Source organism: Lactuca virosa, chromosome 7 (assembly GCF_052849685.1).
Source record: "Lactuca virosa cultivar CGN04683 chromosome 7, Lactuca_virosa_CGN04683_v6, whole genome shotgun sequence".
Lineage (NCBI taxonomy): Eukaryota > Viridiplantae > Streptophyta > Magnoliopsida > Asterales > Asteraceae > Lactuca > Lactuca virosa.
This window is the reverse complement of record NC_136432.1, coordinates 231669043-231690935: the sequence shown is the minus strand read 5'-3', so window position 1 is coordinate 231690935 and position 21893 is coordinate 231669043. Positions and strand designations below refer to the sequence as shown.

General features: G+C 33.9%; 1 protein-coding gene and 1 long non-coding RNA gene across 6 annotated transcripts; one reads left to right on the top strand and one right to left on the bottom strand.

Annotated features, from left to right (window-relative positions):
• Window positions 1-3231: 3231 nt before the first annotated feature.
• LOC145123562 (uncharacterized) lies at window positions 3232-5860 on the bottom strand. Of its 5 annotated transcripts, XR_013715197.1 has the most exons (8): window positions 5331-5860; window positions 5151-5231; window positions 4992-5070; window positions 4793-4883; window positions 4543-4635; window positions 4185-4235; window positions 3623-3712; window positions 3232-3495 (listed from the first exon to the last, which is right to left on the bottom strand). It is a non-coding gene; the product is annotated as an uncharacterized LOC145123562 (long non-coding RNA). The 5 variants fall into 5 exon arrangements; XR_013715196.1 differs by having other exon boundaries at window positions 4543-4883; XR_013715195.1 differs by having other exon boundaries at window positions 4185-4635.
• A 2844-nt stretch (window positions 5861-8704) lies between these two features.
• On the top strand, window positions 8705-11661 carry LOC145127637 (uncharacterized). Its single transcript, XM_079062792.1, has 2 exons — window positions 8705-9512; window positions 10709-11661. The coding sequence occupies exons 1-2, from the start codon at window positions 8705-8707 to the stop codon at window positions 11659-11661; spliced, it is 1761 nt and encodes a 586-aa protein (XP_078918918.1).
• The last annotated feature ends 10232 nt before the right edge of the window (window positions 11662-21893 follow it).

Sequence of the window (21893 nt, the reverse complement as noted above, 5' to 3'; positions counted from 1 at the left end):
GTCGTGTTTGTCATTTTTGTCATGTTATATATCTTTAAATATGAATTAAATAAACTAATAATTATGTAATGTTATATTTGTTGTGTCGTGTCGTGTTGTCGTGTTTTAATTTGTTCATTTTCGTGTTAGTGAAAAAAAACACGACATCGTGTCGTGTCGTGTTCCTGTTACACAAAACATTTTTGTGTCTTGTCGTGTCAGACAAAAACATGACACAACTTCCCGATTTGACAGCCCTACTTCTGGTGGCCTCCTGTTGTCGTTGGAAATTAGCAACAATAATCGAGTGTTGCTCTCGATTTTCTACCACAACAGCTGCCGCTCGACAACCTCTTAACCACGTTCCATCAATAGATCCTGTTACCACTTCCGTCTATCATCATAATAGTTTTTTTACAACCTTGTGACAACCTTTTTACACTCCTCTAACAACTCCACATCAACTTTATTAACAATAACACTCACAGCTTCATTTGGAGGTCATGCCACTCAACTTTAACAATAAACATACACAAATCTTGCATTAGTTTTCAAGCCATGTCTATGCAACCTCCACATGATAGCAACTACCGCATGGCCTCTCGATCCATCTCTCTAAATATATTTGATGTATGGTTTACTATATATTAAATAATTATCAAAGTTTTAAATTTATAAAACAAATTCTATTGCAACTGGACTGTTATCCACATTGGGGAGTGTATCTAATCATGTAATAGTATAGTGGTAAGACTAGGTGTCGAACACAAGTGGAATCGTGTATGATTTTTATCTAGAAAATAAAAATATTAATTAACCTAGACAAATAATATAAAATTATGGGTTTTTTTAGATTAAACTAAATTCAAATTAAAAACTAGAAAACGAGAACTAAAGAGTGATTGAAAACAATATTTTAAATATACTGTCACTTATATTTCAAATTCCCCCCTTCTGTTATGGTTGGTATAGAGAAAGTGCAATGAATTTATTTTGTTGTTTACCGATTTCTTTAGCAATTAATTATCTTGGTCCGATTAACTAACATTTTTAATTATAAAGACAATTAACACAATGATCGTGTGAATAACTATCTAAACAAATAGTCTTGACTTTGAATTATGATAGGCTTGATCTTTGTTAATTAATCTCAATGGTAATGAAAATCAATTAATTACATATAATAGTTATCTAATATATTTTTTACACATTAAGGTTTATCAATCCATCACCTAACCCTATGATTTGATCCGTTACTAAGAAAAAGTATAGGGTTATTAGCCCATAATCAAAACCATAAAATGGTAAAAAGTCATATTAAACTTGCAAAATATGAATGTAAACGCAAACCAAAGTGAAATCAAAATGGTTCGAGTCTTCAAACTTCAAAATTTTGTTTTAATTGTGTTCTTCGGCCTCTATTTTGCTTTTGGTCTTCAAACTTTATGGTATTACTTAGTAAACAAGTTGGCCTCCTTTTAGGGACGAGGGGGACAACTATTTATAGATTACGATTTTGGGCTAAACGTGTCGCGTACTATAGGGTATCCGTGTTGTTCTTGAACTCTGAAGCTTGGATGTAACATGCACTCCTTTAATTTGAAAATCATTATGGTTTGTAATGATACTGTACTCTCGGTTAATTTTGTTTGTCAACATTTTTGCATTTTTCCAACACACAATCTTCTGTTATTAAAAAATGTCATTGTCTCAAACAAAATGGTCAAAAATCTTATCTCCTTTCGACGATTCATTTTTGATAACTCGGTTTCTGTCGAGTTTGATTTGTTCGATTTTGCTATTGAAGAACTTAAAACGGGTGCACCATTACAACATTATGATAGTAGCCACTATGACCTCTATCTTGTTCTTTCTTCTCCTCAACTCGGTACCGCTCTTGCTATTGTTTCATTTGACACTTAACACTAACATTTGAGTCATCCAGGCTTGTATGTTTTTCAGTTTCTTTAGTTTGGCAATTTTATTTCTTGTTCTAATAATAAGACTACATTATGTAATTCGTGTCACAAAAATCTTAAACACCCAAAGACCAAAAATAGGATTCATATTTAGACTTTCCATTTTGAGCTAAATTATATATATATATATATATATATATATATATATATATATATATATATATATATATATATATATATATATATATATATATATATATATATATATATATATAATTTTATTCCAAATACATATAATTAACCAAAATAATAATTTCTTTTCTTTCTAGTTTATAAATAAAAGATATTTGTATTTTGTTTACCTTTTTGTTTTGATCTCCCATAAATCCATTCTAAAATACAAAATTGACATTTTTCTACTAAAAAAAATCTTAAAATACATTTTTACTTTTTAACTAAATGGCTAGTAGTATTTTCCAATAAAATACATTATATATAATAAGTGGGTTTACAATATCTTTTGGGCTAAACTACTTGTGGGCTAAGTACCACGGAAGCCCGATAACATTTTTTTTCATTTACTAGAAGCTTATATCTTTTTTTTTTATCCATTAACATCAACACTACGTCCAGCATCATTTATTGATTTTTTGTGATGTTATATTAATGAAAATTAAAATGGTCCATAGAGGTTTGGTTTGATTTTTCCCTTCAACGGTTTCTAGTTGTAATGATTTTGTTATAGGAGTAATTCTTTAGAGATCCCTTTGGGTGCTAGGTCTTTCACGTCTGGCAACAAAGAATGACAGAAAACCGAGTAAAAAGTTAATGGAATGGAGTTACTCAAGATTAAAGGGATACTAAAAGTATTATTTTTAAGAATAAGCTTTAATATCTTAAATATGATCTTAAAGTTTGTCATGCTTATAAAAAGCATTCTTAAGCTTGTCAGAAAGTGGATGTAAAGAAGATTATTGTTGAGATTGACATTCAAGTTGAAATTGATGATATTGAAAATTTCGAGGTTGTGGAATTGGCTCAAGAAGTCAATATCACATGGGGTGGAGGTTCATGAGATCTCAATGAATTGGAAAATAAGACAACAACCAATTTAGAGGATCATCGTAGATGGGGAGCGGGTTACAAATCCAAGTTTTGAAAAAAAATAACTTTTTCGTTTTTAGATCAAAATTTGGAGAGTTGGATGTTAATTATCATTTACAAAGAAGTTCTTTAAAATAATAATAATAAAAAATAATAATAATAACTAGAAGGAATTCAGTTGCGCCGTTGGCGCTGGTTTGAATAATATTTGCAAATAGAAAGCTAGAAATAATTTTTTCAAAATGGCACTAAAAGTTATATAAACAGAATTTGTTTATGTTGCATTTATCCATGACATTCCATGAGAAAGTGAAAAAGAAAAAGAAAAACATTTACTCGGTAAAGAATGAAAAATTAACAAAACACAAAGAACGGAATGGTCAATGCCATTCCATCTGGCAACGGAATGAATAATTCCATTCCTTCCTTGATTCTTTGATTCAGAAATCTCAAGCAATTTGTTCATGCGAGCTAGTATAGCCTCCATTGTGAACTGCAAACATCAAAAATCACAATTTTTTTACTGCTTTTCACTATTATTTTTGCATTAATTAAATTCAACAGATAAGATAATTTTCTTTTTGGAATTTTTTGTAGGAGCAGATTGACCACAAACTTACAATAATAATTGGACCAATGGTCAAATCTTGAAGCTTCCTCCTTGTAGCAAGGTCGATGAATTAACATAAGAGTGATGTTTTGCTCCAGTTCTACAAATAATCAGTATAAATAAAACTCATTTTTTCAATTCACAAATTACCCTTTTTTAAGACTGATTCAAGAACATTTACTTAATTCTTATTATTTACTCGTGTCAAACATTGTCTATAGATATTGTCTTTTAGATATGGGTTAAATGCAAAAGATAGCAATCTACTTTTGTTGGTCAGTTTAATGTAACATGATTAACATCGTATTTTCATATCTACCTATTACGACATTATACTCTTAGAAATCTACCAATTATAGCAACGACATTCATATACAAAGCAATTTTCATAGTTACGTGTGATGTGGGTAATTTTTTCAAGTATAATGTCCTAATAAGGAAAACAAAAATAAAACTATGGTGCTATATTTGGGTAGATAACATATTTTTTATTTAAAATTTGTTAATAAGATTTTTTTAAATTTGAATGTTGTAAAAGAAATAAATAAAAATGAGAGCATGTGGCAGCTAACCTCATGCATCAGAAGCACAATTTCATCAAGACGTCTCAAACGCTCCAATACCTAAAATTAGTGTACAAAAAACAAAAAATATGATACAAAAGTAGTGATTAATACTATCAGGTATTGATGATTTGTATAGTAAAATACAAAAATGGTGCATATGCTTTTTTCTTTATATTGGTCCTTATTTCAAAGTTTTCCTTGGACGTGCTGATTTAGGTTTGCATTTCAAGGTTACATATCAGTTTTGTCCCGTGTTTGAAGATTTCCGACACAAAAATGATATGGAAATCCAAAATAAGGATTACATTTGAAAAGGTTTTCAATGTTGGACTAAAATACATTAAAATTCAGAAAGTAAGAGTACATTATAACTTATTCCAATCTATATAAAACATCTCCCTTCATTGTAGCTTGAACCAAAGATGACATGGATGATTGAATGTGGTTTTAATTGATACTGAAAAACAGAAAAAATCACCATAATCTTTTTCACAAATTTCGATGTCGTAAACTACCCATATGAATTAAAGGGGAAGCATAGTAACTGTTACTTGAAGAAATTGAGTGAATTGAAACAACATATGAAACTATATAGAGAGAAAGTAGAGACTTACAATGGGAAAATTAGAGTTGATTTTTTTGGGTGAGTGGGAGATAATAGGTGGAGTAATGTGGCATATTATATTATGTGAGCCTAATAATAACCTGTAACACCAAAGTTGTTGCATATATGCAATATCACAATAAGGTTAATACCAATCAAAAAAATCTTAAAACAGAATGAATATATGTCTTAAACTCACAAACAATTACCTTTTTGCCATGTTTCCAGAAGAAAAAAACTGACTTGTCTATCTTCACATTTGCACAAATCACCCATCAAATGAAATATCTTCAAGAACACATGTTAGTTACCATAAGAATCAGTCGGTGATATAAATAATCATATGTATCCATCAACAATCAACATACCCGGGTTCAAGCATTTCATCGACCAGTTGGTATGCATAGTAAAACTCTCCTTCAAATCTCCATATCAAGTGGGTTGCACGCCTAATCAACCAAAGAATTCCGTACTCAATCAATATACTGAAATCGAAACCTATATGTAAGCAAGTAGAGCATCAATAAAATCAAAGTCAAAAAATTGACCTCATGGATGAAAGCTTGCATCTCAGGCTTCGAGAGGTCAGAATGCAGCGCAAATCTACTTATTAGGATAACATGAAGGCATACTTGCTTCTTCTTTTCTGTTTCTGTTTGGAATCGATTGTTTGAGATACAAAACGGATAAGTGTAATAGCAATTTTATTTTGATCAAAAACGTTGGAAGCTGTGGAAAATTGGAATCCCTGGAAGAAGATGGTTGGAATCAAAAACCCACAAGCACCAATTGAAAGCATGGAATCAAAAACCCACAACCACCAATAGAAACTATCGATTCAGAATAGGCTTTGGAGACGAAGTTCCTTCAGCAGACTATATGCTAATCGAAGCTCAAAACGATATAGTCAGATTTCAAACACCGGATTTTGATATTGGGTAAGAGAGAGGTGTCGTCCAGATTTTGTAGAGTGATGAAAAGCGAAATTAGACGGACACGGACGGACTTAAGAAGGGATTGAGAAGAAATAGAGATAAAAAGAAAGCAGGAGAAGGCATCCCATTGGAAGGCGACGACGGTGAATCCAAAAAAAGGCGGTGGGATAAGCTGAATTAAAATGAGGGCACAAATAAAACTTTGGTGGTCAAAATTGTGAATCCAAAAAGTCCTGTGGCCAATCTCTGAACTCCCAAATTTTCCTGTTCACCAACTCTTTAGGAATTAATATGTATATAATAATAATAATAATAATAAACTCTCAATAATGAATATTAAATTCCTTGAGTCTATTTTCCCAAATATCGAGATTAGAGATGTGATTTAGGGGTGTTGTAATGATAGAACACCATACTTGCACTACTAGAAAAACAGTGATCTAATACGGTTGAATGTATACATATAATACAGATGATGAACCGTATTCATAGTGGGGAGTATTATATTAAACAACCTAATAGAGTACGGTTATTTAACCGTACTCTTTATGCCATTCTGACCATAAATCAAATCTTCAAAACCACAATCTAATACAGTCATAAATCAATACAATACATGCATATAATCGTACTATATTACACATATATAAGTACAATCTAATACAATCATAAATCAATACAATACATGTATATAACCGTACTATATATGATTGATTCCTAGTCCATTCCATCCCTAATCAGCAGCCAACCAAACCTACTATATGATTCCATTCCCTTCCTACTAAATACGATTTCATTCCAACCATAAGAAAATTAAAGTGGGACAACATTGATCTTGTTTTCATTTTCAGAAACAGAAAAAAGAAATTACAATGAACCACTTAGTTCATTAAACATAAAACATTAAGATTCTTTTAGACTTATCCACAGTCTATACAATCTAAAAGACTATCATTTGTATACCTAGTTCATTAAACATAAAAATATTCTTAAATTTGTTGAACGTCACACCTCTGACCTCTCTTTCCCCCTTTTGTGGCTGATTCATTGTATGCCTACAAAAACAAGAAAACTTAGGATTCAAAATCACAAATAGTTTTTAATAGAAACAATATGAAGAAAACTCAAATTATAGGATCTTCCTGCCATTAACAACTTCATAAGTATAGAAAAAGTATACTTATGTTGGACATATAATATCTAAATTCCATGAATATGAACCCAATAATAAGACAACTTAATGATATTAAAGAAGCATTCATCTATAGCAATGCAATAAAAGCATATAAGCAAATACAACTAACTCAAAATAACACAACATGAAATACAAAGGATGTGTGTGTAACTTACAAAAACTTTTATGTAAAGCCTCCATAACAGCAACCTCCATAACATAAATCTACAAACTTCCACCATAAAACACAAAATATAGCATCCTACTTTTATATATCTCATTTTCCATAAAAAAAACTTTCATATATATATATATATATATATATATATATATATATATATATATATATATATATATATATATATATATATATATATATATATATCTTTTATTGTTGTAGTTCACAAAAGTTTCTTATCCAATCATTCTACTTCCAAAAAACTATAAAATATATATATATATATATATATATATATATATATATATATATATATATATATATATATATATATATATTTTATTGTTGTAGTTCACAAAAATTTCTTATCCAATCATTCTACTTCCGAAAAACTATAATATATATATATATATATATATATATATATATATATATATATATATATATATATATATATATATATAAGATTCCACTTCCAAGGTTTTCTGATGATTTAGTTTAGAAAAACCAACTATAGAATTGTACTTTGAAAAACATAACCAATTATAACAATATATATATAATAACTAATCGTTAACTTGAAAAAGGCATCACTTTATCACCAAAAGTTCTCATCCATGTTTTAACGCGTGCGTCCAATTCCTCACTAGAAATGGTTTTTTGTCCTTCCAGATGTTCTACAAACAAATTAAAATAAAAAAATTTGCTATTTAACAAAGGTAAGGCTTCAGTACAATAAACAAAAAATGTAATATATATATATATATATATATATATATATATATATATATATATATATATATATATATAACAATATACTTACTTTCGGAAATCCATGTTGTCGATAAAGTACAAACTCATGCATCCAGTTCATAACGTAGTAACCATACTCCGAATCGGACAACTGTTGATTGCACTAAAAAGATTATAAACTAAGAGAAGCTTATGACTTAATCCAACTAATGAGAAGATTCAAAATTCGCACTGCTTTTTCTATATACAAAACTCTAATATGAGCTCTTTCTACAATTCATGAACCTGATCTCATTCTCTCTCTCTTTCACCAAATGCAAGAGTTAGGTTATGAAGTACACGTGCATCTTCCACATACAACATGATAGGTGTCCTCTGTAAAGCTAATAAGCTTAATGAAGCTGTTGAGTTATTCAATGAATTGGAGCATAAAAAAGATGCATCACTTAATCTTTCCACATACAACATCCTCATAGACAACCTTTGTAGATCTCAGAATCTTGAAAAGGCTTTGGAAATTCAAGAACCATGAAAGAATCTAGATTTTTTCCCATCATTTTCACTGTTAACATAATGATTGATCTACTCTGGAAGTCTTAACTATTAAACTATAACTCACGTGTACATCATATTTTTACCCTGTCAAATATTATTGTAGATCTCCATCAATATCTTTCGTATATATCTCCTATTAGTTGCACGCTATTGTATTATAAATAGGATATCTGTTTACTTGTATATCAATATATAACATACGGGTTCTCCTTCTTCCTCTGTATTCTCTGTTAACTTTATATGGTATCAGAGCGAGGCTCTGTACAAACCACACCCACGAATTCCCCTCTATCTTCTCCTCCTTCTTTCCCCAAATAATCCTCGGCAATGGGAGACGGAAACTCATCCTTCAATGTCAATACTATTCTCAAAGACATCACTATTGTCAATTTTCCGGCAACCCTAAAATTGACATCTACTAACTATCTTGGATGGAAAACACAAATCGAAGCATTGTTACAAGGGCTTGACCTCTATCGATACATTGATGACACTTATCCTGCTCCATCACCAACTACTGCTAACGATGGCACAGTCACTCCTCATCCCGACTACCAGAAGTGGTTCAGACAAGATCGCCTTCTCTTTGGAGCCCTCGTGGGAAGCCTCTCTCCACAGATAGTCCCCTTGATCACAAACGCCTCTTCATCTCTAGAAGCCTGGAAAACCCTAGCTAGCACGTATGCATCTCCTTCGCGTGGTCACATTAAACAGCTCCAGTACCGCCTTAAACAAATCAGCAAGACTTCCAATCAAACAATTACTGATTATATGCAGAATGTCAAAACCATTGTGGATGAACTTGCCATTCTTGGCAAGAAACTCGATCAAGAAGACCTAATTGATGTTGTCATCAATGGTCCGGACCACACTACCTACAAACCAGTCCTAGATGCAATCCACGCACGAGACTCCACCATCTCATTTAATGAACTTCATGAAAAGCTCATCAATCATGAACTTTCTCTTGCACAACAGACTTCAGCCACAGGAATCCATCATCCTGCCACTGTGTCCTATACTCATCAGCAACATCAGAAGAAGCAATGGCCCTCACGACAGGAAACCACATTAGGTCTGCTCCCCACTCCTGCAAAACAAACTCCTCAAGCTACAGGACAACGACCTTTCCTGGGTAAATGCTAGTGGTGCCATCACAAAGGACACTTTCTGAGCAACTGCTTCACCTTCAAAAATATCTTTCCAAATGCATATGTACCTTCTCCTTCTAACCGTTTTCTTTAGGTCTCAAATGTACAAGCACATATCATGAATCCCACACATACACCCGGCACAACAATTGGCTTTTCGATAGTAGGGCAAGCTTCCATGCCACAAATGACCTCAATAATCTCTCTGTTCATGCCCCATACGATGGAACTGAAGAGCTCGTCATTGGTGATGGACCGTGTTTAAAAATATCTCATATTGGCTCTCTAATCCTTCATACACCTCATACTCCTCTAATTCTTAAAAATGTTCTCTATGTGCCTTCTCTATATCGTAACATTATATCCATATCTCGTTTATGTATTGACAATCACTTTCTAATTGAATTCTACTCCTTTGTTTTTGTCATAAAGGATTTGGCAACCAAACTCCTCCTATTCAAGGTCACAGCAATCAAGGGCATGTATGAGCTCAGTACATCCCCATCACCAGTCATTCTCACCATGCAAACAACATCTTCTTCCATGTGACATCACCGACTAGGCCACCCCCAAAATAAAGTCTTCAAGCAATTATCTTCCCTTCTCTCTTTTAATTCTAGTTCAATAGACAATTGTAATTCATGTCGGATAAATAAAAGTCATCGTTTGCCATTTCATGATTCCTCTTTGTCATCTAGCAAACCTTTAGAATTAATTTTTTCAGATGTGTGGTGCTCTCCAGTAGAATCTTATGACCATTACAAATATTATATCATCTTTGTTGATCACTTCACAAAGTATACATGGCTTTACCCCATGAAAAAGAAATCTGACTCCCTAAATATTTTCACTCGCTTCAAATCTCTTGTTGAAAATTATTTTCAAACAAAAATAAAGCAATTATTCTCTGATAATGGCGGAGAATATGTGAAACTTGCCACCCATCTAGCCTCCCATGGAATCTCTCACCTTACATCTCCTCCACATACCCTTCAACATAACGGGTATGCTAAACACCGACATTGACACATCGTCGAAACCGGCCTCGCTCTTCTCTCTCACTCCCAAATTCCAGTCACTTTCTGGCTTTTTGCATTCACCACCGCAACCTATCTTATTAATCGGATGCCCACTTCTACACTCATTAATCTATCCCCTTTTCATTGTCTCTTCCAAATAGAACCCAACTATTCCAAACTCAGAAGTTTTGGTTGCTTATGTTATCCATGGCTTAGACCATACTCTCCACACAAGCTACACCCTCGTTCCACCCCCTGTGTCTTTGTTGGTTACTCTCCAACACAAAGTGCTTATTATGCTTTTGATCCTACCTCCCAGAAACTATATACATCACGACATGTTGTTTTTGTTGAACATGAATTTCCATTTAACAAACTCACAACCCCAACTACAGATGTAGCCATTTTTAATCTTGATCATTGGGTGCCTTTATCCATTACACTAAATTATGATACAACAACCTCACCACCTACTCAACCACAACCTAATATCCCACATCCTCAACCAGATATACCACCACCACCACCACATAACTCTTCTCATCCCTCCCCTTCATCGTCACCTCCCCCTCCTCCTTCTTCATCCAAAATGACCACAAGACCAAACCCAAAACCCAACACAAAATATTTCAACTCCAATTTTCATCTTTATACAGCTTCTTCGGAATATCCTTCAGAACCTTCTTCCATTTCCCAAGTCCTCAAACATCCTTCCTGGCGCAATGCCATGCAAGAAGAATTTGATGCATTAGAACGAAATTGCACATGGTCTCTAGTACCTTCCTTCCAAGCTAAAAACCTTGTTGGTTATAAATGGATCTACCGAACAAAATACAAACCCGATGGTTCCATTGATCGCTTAAAAGCTAGACTTGTCGCAAAAGGATTCAACCAACGTCTTGGCATTGATTATAGAGAAACTTTTAGCCCTGTCCTTAAACTAGATGAAGCATGTTCTATCTTTGAAAACATAGATCACAAAGTTTTTCCTCCAAATGGTTACACTTATTGCTCTTTTATAGAAGGATTAAGGAAACAAATAGAGTCGATGATGCTTACAAACTATATGAACAAATGTTGGATGCTAATGTCACTCCAAAGATGTACAAATTGAGAACGAAATAGATAATGCGAAGCTTTCTAGGGTTATCAACTAGAAATATGAAGTAATATGTCGTACATAAAGAAGACATTATCATAAACACAACATTAATCAACTAATCAATCAACTACACCCAAAGGCCAATCATACCTGTAAACAACATGAAAGAAGGAGGAAGAGGAAGCGGCTGGAGGCCGGAGTAGGAGACTTCGTCTGTGTCGTCGACTGGAGACTGGATGCGGAGGCATCGTAGGCCGGAGGCGGAGGCTTCATCGTTCGTTTTGTGATAAGTAAACAAGTATAATCAAAAGTGAACGTAATAAGAATTGCAATTTTGACTTTTGGGTCAATTTTGATTTTTAATCTAATTAATGTGAAAAAACGAGAATCTGCCAGACGTGCGTTGACTGGACTTGAATTTTTCCACAAGTATTTTAACATTGTACCATTTTACCAATTTGTTAAGTTTGCAAATTTTGACTGTTTTACCCTTTATATTTGAAATATTTTTAATTTTGTATTTACTAAAACTACTTATGAATCGAATGTTTAGTAAATCTGAGTTTTTAATAATTATGTACAACATGGGATAGCTATGCTCTAAGGTGAAAATATAAAATACAAAAATGTCAAAAATGTCAAAGCTAAAACAACTTTCTCAAAGCTCATATGGGTTAGACTCATCATACGGGCAACAGATGAGGCCATTATGGGCTAACTAACGAAATAAGCTTTTCCTCGTTGTCAATAAGACCTACAAGCTGAATTACTCACTTTCTTTGAAGTTGGAGCCCATTTACCCTATAAATTTCTAAAATAAATTAATACGACTTTTATCCATCTAAAACACACCTTCACACACAAACATACGTGGCATTAATGATTTTATACTCGTAGTTATAATAGGGCCCCAATTTTTAAAACCGGAGAATGGCAAATTTTTAGGGGATATTTACACTTAGGATTGGGTCAAGGGTCGTTAGTAGTTTTGACTTATTTTTATGCTTTAATAAGATTTCTCAAAACTCTATTGATGGTAAGATGTTATCTTTTTCGTATTTTATAATAGACACTATCTTGACTAAATAACTAAAATCAAACATGTAATTGTAAATTGTCTGGACCTAAACCACGGTTTCTATACTACACTGAGCTCCAATCACAATGTTAAATTTAAGATGATAGGTCCGCCAAAAAAAATAAGATCATTTAGCAGGATAAATAATATTTTATATGGAGATATCTACATGATTTTAGTACTCAAATGCATATATAGATAATCCTTGTATCCTTTTTGAGTAACAATTTTGTTGTGCAATGCACATAAGATATATCAGTATAATAATCCAAATTCCAACATTAGTAGTAACCAAAATGACCAAAAGTAAAATGACTATATTCAAAAAACGTTTATTTGTATGAAAGAGCAGGTATGTAATGATATATTTACCCCTGATTAGGTAATAAATGGTGATCCTGAACTACTCGATGACTCAAAATTCTATCAACAATTACTAAAAGAATTTTTTGAGACTGTTGATCCAGAATCCTCATAGGAAGATATGCCAAAATAACCATATTTTCCTTTTTAAGTCTCTAATACATCTTTGTTGTACCTGAAAGAAAGTAAGGAAACCAAACCATGAATAAAAGGGCATTTTGGTCATTTGATCAACACCCAACTCTTGAATGTTATTCTATTAATTTAATCATACAAAGAAACTTATTTATACCAATATGAAAAGTTTTAGTATCATTACAAACATACAAATGGAACAAATGATATGATATAGTTCTTAAGCAGTTCCAATGTCATCTGGTTAAAATTAAACAATAAGTTTTTAAAATAGAGATCCTACCATTTGATTTTGCATATGGATCATAGCAAAAACACTCCCTTATCCTTCGTGAAACACTTGTAGTTCCTTTGTATTTATGTGTGTGTTTGCCTGCTGCAAAAACAGAAATCAAAGCTCTTCTCCTTAAAATTGAACTGCAGGTGTGGTTAATTTTTATGATGATGATGGTCTGGTGGTGGGATTTTCAGGTTGGCTGAATTATTGGAGGTGCGAAACGAGGCTGGCCGGTGATGATGGTGTTACGACAGGGGAGATGGCGATGTTGGGATGAAGAGGATGATGGACCTATTAGTGGTGTGGAGATGGAGAAAGGGTGGTGTTAAGGTGTTCTTTCGTGGTTGGGAGGAGACAAGTTTGGGAGGACGAAGCTGAGTACTTATTTTGTGTATTAAATATAGGTATTGAGTCATACTTATTCAAAATGGGGCGTATTTTATTTAGGTATTTGATATAACTCATTTGATATAACTGGATTGATATTTCAAAGGACAACTTCTTAGAGGGTGTTTGAGAGTGTTTTTTGAACTCTAAAAGTGTTTTTAGATAAAAGTGCTTATTGGCTTATAGTGGTGGTAAAATGAGCTTTTTAAAAAAGTGTTTGGATTAGCTTTTATGGTGAAAAAGCCAATAAGTCAATAAGTTAAAAAGTGGTTGGCTTAAAATGTGCTTTTGGAAGTTATTTTGGTTAAAAAGCCAAAAACAGTTTCAAAAAGCCAAGTTTTACATGCTTTTTAAAAAGTGTTTTTTGATGCTAATGGAAAAGCTATTATGAAAAGTGCTTTTGAGTTTGTCAAATACTTTTTTTTGACTTATTAGCTTTTCAAAAAGCCAATAAGTCAATATGTTTTTTTGAAAAGCAATCACAAACACCCCCTTAATAAGAAAAAGAACATCTACAAGAAAAATGCAATAATTAAATGGAATTTTGATTGTGCAATGTCTTAAAAAGAGTTCCATTATATGTGTTCAAATAAAATCACAATACCATCTTACTAATCTTTCTCATTCACCAAATATGTCAAAACACAATGTAATTTAATGATTTAGTCATTGACCTTTTATTTTGTTTTGTATGATTGTTAATTGTTATAATAATAATTTAGTAGGTAAATCGATCAAATGTGCCTACCCATTTTCTCTGGTTTAGCTGATTACTCATCGATGATGTGGCTGCCTAGTTGGATACCATTGTTTACAACTTGGTTCCTAATCTTTTCTTTGATCTTGTATTGTGAATCATTCAACCCACAAAAAGGCATTATATTTTTTATTGTACAAGTGTACCAACGAGTAACACAATATATACCAAGTAATCAATCTTATTCTCTTGTTGACAAATAATCAAACACCTTGTGTGCACATTTTTCCCCATATGACTACTACAATTCAACAAAACCATTTCCTTTAACATCTCTGATGATCATATTATCGTAAAACCATTTTCTACCATCATCATTGGCAACAATTCATAACATGAACACGCTACCAGAAGAAGTTGAATTGGATTAAAGAAAAATATAAAATTCAACTTTGAAAAATAATTAAAGCTAGATGATGGCGAAAATGCTAGAGAATTTATAGTTAAGCTTATTATCCTCTTCAATGGCAGTAATCTGCTTCCGGGTGATCTGAACCCCTGACTCGGTGACGACAGTCATTGGAGATTTCCTGCTCAACTGATATCGTCATTTCTAATTCAGCAGCAAAACGAGGACGTTGAGTTACTGTGAAACGATATATCAATACATTTAGTGTGAAAGTTATGTTTACATGGTAAAATCTGACCCTTCTCGTCCTCTTTAAACTCTAATAAACACATAGCACATTCTGTTACATTTATGTGGATTTCCGATGAGTACATAAACAAGGGAAGTCCATTCAATATAAATGTGTCAAGCCCACCGGTGGGCACATCCATGTTACTATTCAATATTCATGTCGACATAAAAGACAATACATGTGTAACGGTTGTGGAAATTACTACGGTCGGTTTTCGTTAGGCGACGGAGGCGGATGAGATATCATCATGTGTAGAGGTGAAGAAGAACCAAGAAAACAATGACAAGGAAGAGGAAAATTATTGAAAACATCAACATTTTTTTGTTAAGAGCGTAGTGTTTTGTAGTTTTCTTCATCCCAAAAAAGTGTCCATTGGTGTATATAAAATAAATCTCACTCCTTCTTACACCTGCATCAAAAAAGAGGCAACAACAAATATCCAGGATGTTCAAAAACCCAAACTAATCCCTCTTCTTTTTCCTCTTCCATTTTTAGGTGAAAGGAATCATTTTGATTTTGACAATCAAAGCTAAAATTTACATTCAGTTTATCCTCTATATTTTTTTTTACAATTTCTTATTTTCTGTGTGGAATCGTTACCTAATAAATTGGTGTAAAGAAATTGTGATGAATATGAATAGGAAGATGATTTAGATGTGAGGAACGAGATGGTCACAAAAGGAATGAGATGATTTAGATGTGAGGAACGAGATGGTCACAAAAGGAATGAGATGATTTAGATGTGAGGAACGAGATGGTCAAAAAAGGAATGAGAAATGGATTTATGGAAGAATCCAACGGGTTAGAAAGAGCTTGGTGGGGGTGAAAAATGAAGAAGTAATTGGAAAATGGAGATGGTTGTACCATGGGAGATTGTGATGGTTGGCGGGGTGATCGAAGAACAGTGTTAAGGTTGTTGAGGTCTTGAAAACATAGAATTTTCTGGAGAAGACAAAGTGAGAGTAAAGTGAGAGTATTGCCTACAGTGGCGTTCTAGCAAAGAAAGGGAGAGGTCATGGTGAGCCATGTCACTTTTTTTACTGTAAAACCGGTAAAAAAAAGATTAATACTCTTTTTAATAGGTCCATATGGACTTTATGCTTTTTTTTTGAACCGGCAAATACAAATATTATAATCTACTTCTAAACTAACATCTAATTCCACATATGTCCTCCACGGGACTTGAACCCTCAACCTCAAAGATGGAGGACACCACCTGATACCGTTGGGCTAGAAGCCTTTTGGTGACTTTATGCCTCTTGAGTGCCAAAAAATAACATCAGAACCTTTTAAACAAAAAAGAAAGAGTTTATTGGGCTACAGTGACATTTTCCTTAAAGTTTTTTGGGTGAGAAGATCCATGTAGCATATAAATGATTATTTTATTAGATAGCTAAAAATAGGGACGCAAACAAGCCGAGTCGGGCCCGAGCTTGGCCAAGCTTGGTTTGGGCTCATTTAAGTTATACGAGGCTCGAGCTTGAGCTATGCTCTATTCGAGATTTGTTGTACTGAGCTCAGCTCGAGCTCGTAAAAAATTATACAAGCTCGGCTCGGGCTCGAGTTCGAGTTCGACTCGTTTTTTGTCTAACGTACCTAAATAAACTTAAGCACGGTTCGAGCTCGTTAAGAAGCTCATTTACTAATACCCTAAATCCCTAATTCCTCAAATATTTTTTTTTATTTTAGTTTATAAAAATAATAATAAATTATATTATATATGGGCTCGTTTAGGCTTGCGGACCTAATCGAGCTTAGTGACATAGGCTCGAGTTCAAGCTCAATTAATAAATGAGCTTAATATTACGCTCGAGCTCGACTTGGACTCGTTTAAAATTGGTTTCGAGTCGAACTTTTAACGAGTCGATCCCAAATAGCTCACGAGTAACTTGACTCGTTTGCACTCTTAGATATTTGATAGTATACTTTTAAAAATTTTGGGCTGAAAAGAAAATGATTCTTTTGTTGAACAAAGTCGTCCTTTTTGGTCACAAACTCTACATCCTTATTTGGACCGGGCTTTAGATAGACAAATTTTCTCGTAGTATTCAGGACCGGGCCTTGGCCCTTGTACTAACAAGTTAGGATAGTCATTTCTTAACTGTTATTTTACTACGATCCTTTATATTTTTATTTTTTTTTTATTAGCCAAACCCAAAAAAGAGGCACTTTTGATCCAAAATATTACTATTGTGTACGAAGGATTGTCATCTACCGACAACCTTTTAGAAATATGTATTGTTCATCTTTATTTATTTATTTATTTTATTTTTATGGTATTGAGATAGATTATGAATCGAATAAGCCTTTTTGATAAATATTTAACATAATTTAAATAACCCTTATAACCACTCAAGTAAGAGAAAATGCTAGAACTACTCCCTTTTCCCTTTTATCATTCGTTTTTAAGTTTATTATTATTATTATTATTATTGAAAAAATTGCAAAAATTATACTTGAAATTTGCCAATTTACTCCAAAAAAATTTGTAATTTTGTACTAGTACCACTAGTCCAAAACTTTGATTTTGTTACAAGTTTTGTCCAAAATATTTTGAAAATATTTAAAATGACATATTTGCCCTTGGTGTTTTCTTTTTCTATTTTTTTATTTCCTTTAATATTTTTCTAATTAAAAAACAAAAAGAAACCACCCCATCCCTACCCCACCTACTAAACTCTTACCCTTGACACCTTATACCCACTTCACTTGCTGCTTTATCTGGATCACCTTTATTGTTGGACCATTGTCGGAGCATTCGTCGGACATCTGGCCAACACAACAACCACCCCCTTTATATCTCTTTCCTATCATAAGACTTGCATTATCAACACATTTTTTCGTCTATCTCTCTCTTTCTCACACGGATCTGAGGTGGAACGCCACCTCTCGTGCTATCTCTCAGACCAATCAGAAGATCGAACACAAATCAGAAGATCGAAGGTTCGTCATCTGCACAATACATAAAGACAAATCAGAATACTGAAGGTTCGTTTTTTCATAGTACAAGATACGCATCTGTCTACACCTAGGGTTTCGTATCTACAAATCCTTACTATGACTGCCCTAACAGACAGTCTTCGCCTCTCTCTCATATCTTCCAATCCTTGCTACAACGACCCCTCCGTGGAAAGACGAAGTTAGGGTTTTTTAACCCACAAAGAGATCTAGCCCTAACTGTGGTGACTCCGATGTTGGCAGATGGTCGATTTATGGAGAAAATAATTGATTATAAGAGAAAATGATTTGTTAATATATTATATGATTAATATATTAATTAGAAATAGTAATAATTAATTAAGAGTTAATTTGGAATTAATTTTGTGTTAAGTAGAATTAATTAAAGGTCCAAGGGCTGAGGTGTAATTATGCAATAGTTGAACAAAAGAGAGGATCTAGAAGCTCCCTATGAAGGGGACAACTTTGAGACCCTAAGATAGGGTTTCTGGAAGCTTCCAACTGATAAAAGAAAACTACATAATTAATAATTTAAAATATTGTTATTTTAAATTCAAATCTAGGGTTTCTGGGATTATCGGGCAACTATATGAAGGGGCATAACTTACATTGAGGTAGCGGGTGCCCAGTAGCGGGAATATCCTTTCATGAATCAGGTACCTCATAAGTCATAAGGTTTATCTTAAGCATGTACCGGAAATGGTGGCATAGAACAATTGTGCCTTAGTAGGGGAAGTTCTCAACCTTCATAACCATACAGAGCTTCCTAAGCTACTCGAGTTTGAATGTACCTATATTGGTGGAATGAGGGTGGTTCTACATTTTGATCTCCCAAAAGACGAGGAAAATTTCCTTTATGAAGAACATAATTGGAACCATTGGTTAAAATGGTTGAGAATGGGGGTTTTCGACGAACCAAATCTGGAAAGAATCATGTGGGTTAAAATCATGGGTGTTCGAATTTCTATCCGTGTAGAGGAGAATTACACCATAAGTGCAAATATTCTTGGTAAAACATTACAAGCAGGCGGGCAAACTTAGCACAACCTAGATCTCTCTTATGACATCACTTGTATTCTTTCCTCTACATTACCTCCAATCAATAGGTGGTATGAACTTTCAATAACAAATATTATAATCTGGAAATCATGGAGTATGACTATAATTAGCCTCATTATTTCAAAATACTGCAACCCATCATGTGGAGAGTGATAATGATGAGGGTGACGAGGACGATGATCAAGAATTTGTCAAAGACTCCGATGACGATGGTATTTCAAACACATAGGAGAATCAGACCAAAAATGAACTTGAAAAGGGGAATATTAGATAGAACTTGGAATCGGGGAATAGAAACATCGACAAGGTGGCACGGGCAAATAGGTGGCAAACAGCCAGGATTATCGGGGAACTGGAATCAGTAACAAATGCAAAAGTTGTATCGTCTCCTCATAAATCCGATTCTAATCACGTGTGAGTGGGTCCCGATACAACATTGATGATGCAACCCTACAAATTAATTCATTTACACCCAATGATCAAGAAGTTTTTGGGCTCAATTCTGTTAGGCCTATGAATTTAACCTTGGCAGTAGAAAATTCACTTACCTCAGGGATGATGACATCAAACTGAGAAAACTTGATAGATTTATAGTGTGTCAAAACATCATAAACTCCCAACTGCTATCTTTTGTGATCGCCCTTCCACGCGAGCATTCTGATCATTCACTTGTGCTGCTCAAGCCCTCCATTGCAGATTTTTGTCCTCTCCTATTTTGGTTCTTTAAATCATGGTTGATTAGTAATGATTTTAATGGAGTTTTTGACTCAGCTTGGAAGAGCTTGCAATGTTATGGCGCCCTTGACATGTACATCTTGTCCAAACTCAGACCCTTATAAGAGAAACTTAAATAATAGAGAAAATAGGAAGCTTACAAGGAATCATGATATTAAAACAACTAAGAGAGAAAGTTGATAACCTAGATTTGGAAGTTGAATCCCGAAACCCTTCCTCCGTAGAGATAAATTCAATAAGAGATGCAAAGCTCAAAATTCATGAACTTAAACATGAAACTAAAATCAATATACAACCAAAAGCAAAAGTCAAATGGATTTGCGATGTGGACGACAACACCCGATTCTTCCATGGGATGTTGAAAAACAAGCATAAAAAGAATAGAATACATGGAATCAACATCAATGGGGTATGGCCCTCTGATCGGGAAGCTAATTCCAAGGTTTATCGGACCATTTAAAGTGCTTCGGAAGATTGGAAATCAAGCTTACAATTTGGAATTGCCAGCAGAGCTTGATGGAATTCATAACACCTTCCATGTGTGTTATTTGAGGAAGTTCTCAGGAGAAGTTCCCGTTATAATTCCACTCTCGGACTTAAGGTTTAATAATAGTAAGAGGCTGATTGAAGAGCCCGAGGAGATTGTTGACCATAAGACAAAGAAGTTACGGCGGAAGATGGTCAAATTAGTACTAGTACGATGGAAACATTTGAATGGGCCGAATCTCACCTAGGAGACAGAGGACGACATGAAGAGTCATTATCCTCATCTGTTTAATGATTTCGGGACGAAATCATCCTAAGGGGGAGAGAATTATAACGCTCGTGTTTCCCACTAGACATTAATAAATATGATGAAGTAGTTAGGGTCAATAATTGTAATCTTTTGAGGCTAATAAAAGAGGGTTATTTGATTATTACGTGGTATATGTATATATATGTATACATTGTATGTTTATAGCTACGTAATAAATTAGGGATAGAATTTGCGTCTAAATAGATTATAGATTAGGACAAATAGCCTATGAGTGAGACGAAGTAGTCATAATAAGGATTCTGGAGGTATAAGGAGCGCTCAAAACGGACTTATAACGGATGAGTTATGACCCGTTGAAGATTCACGTTCAAACCGACACGACTAAGATATCGTAAATAGAAAATCGGAGTTAGGACGGTTATTAGCCTTAGTAATCTAAACAAAATTCGTAGTAGTTGTTAAACCGAGAGCGTATATATATAGCACGTTGCAATCTGAGTTCGTAAGATGAAGTTAGGATTTTTAGAAGTTTCAGCGTAACAGTATACGACTTAGAAACCAAAGTAGAAATCGGTTGATTGTTAGGAAAAGCAATCGAAACAAGGGTTGAAGATCTCGTACATATGGTTTCATCAATATAAAGACAGTCGAGAACGGACATCATATGAAGAAGTTAAGAATTTTTAATGGACTTTAACAGTCTAAGCCTGTTAAATATATAGTTTTAAAAATAAAGTCAAAACTAGCTGACGGAGTCTAGACAAAAGTTGTAGATCTCGTCGAGAGCTTTCCAGGGATATAAAGAACGCCGAAAACGGAGCTCGTATGAAGAAGATACGATTTTTTGAAGTTTTTCGAGAAGCGCCACGTGCAGGTGGGTTGCACGGCGCGCACCTTCTAGAAGGTGGGGCGTAGACCACCATATTTGCGACACGTGGCTGAAAAATGGGAGGAACAACGTCTTAGGTGTGTGTGGCGCATACATTGGGCGCGACGTGCAGTTGTGCTATAAATAGGCCCCGACTAATCATTAGTTTCCTCACTCCCCATCATCCTCTCTCTCTCTCTCTCTCTCGAAATTATCTCGATTTTAGCCC

Excerpts from the sequence above, each read along its gene's own strand:
- LOC145127637 (XM_079062792.1), top strand. The coding sequence starts at position 8,705 with ATGGGAGACGGAAACTCATCCTTCAATGTCAATACTATTCTCAAAGAC. Across the intron at positions 9,513-10,708 it reads AGGACAACGACCTTTCCTGG|AACCCAACTATTCCAAACTC; the intron begins GTAAATGCTAGT and ends TCTTCCAAATAG.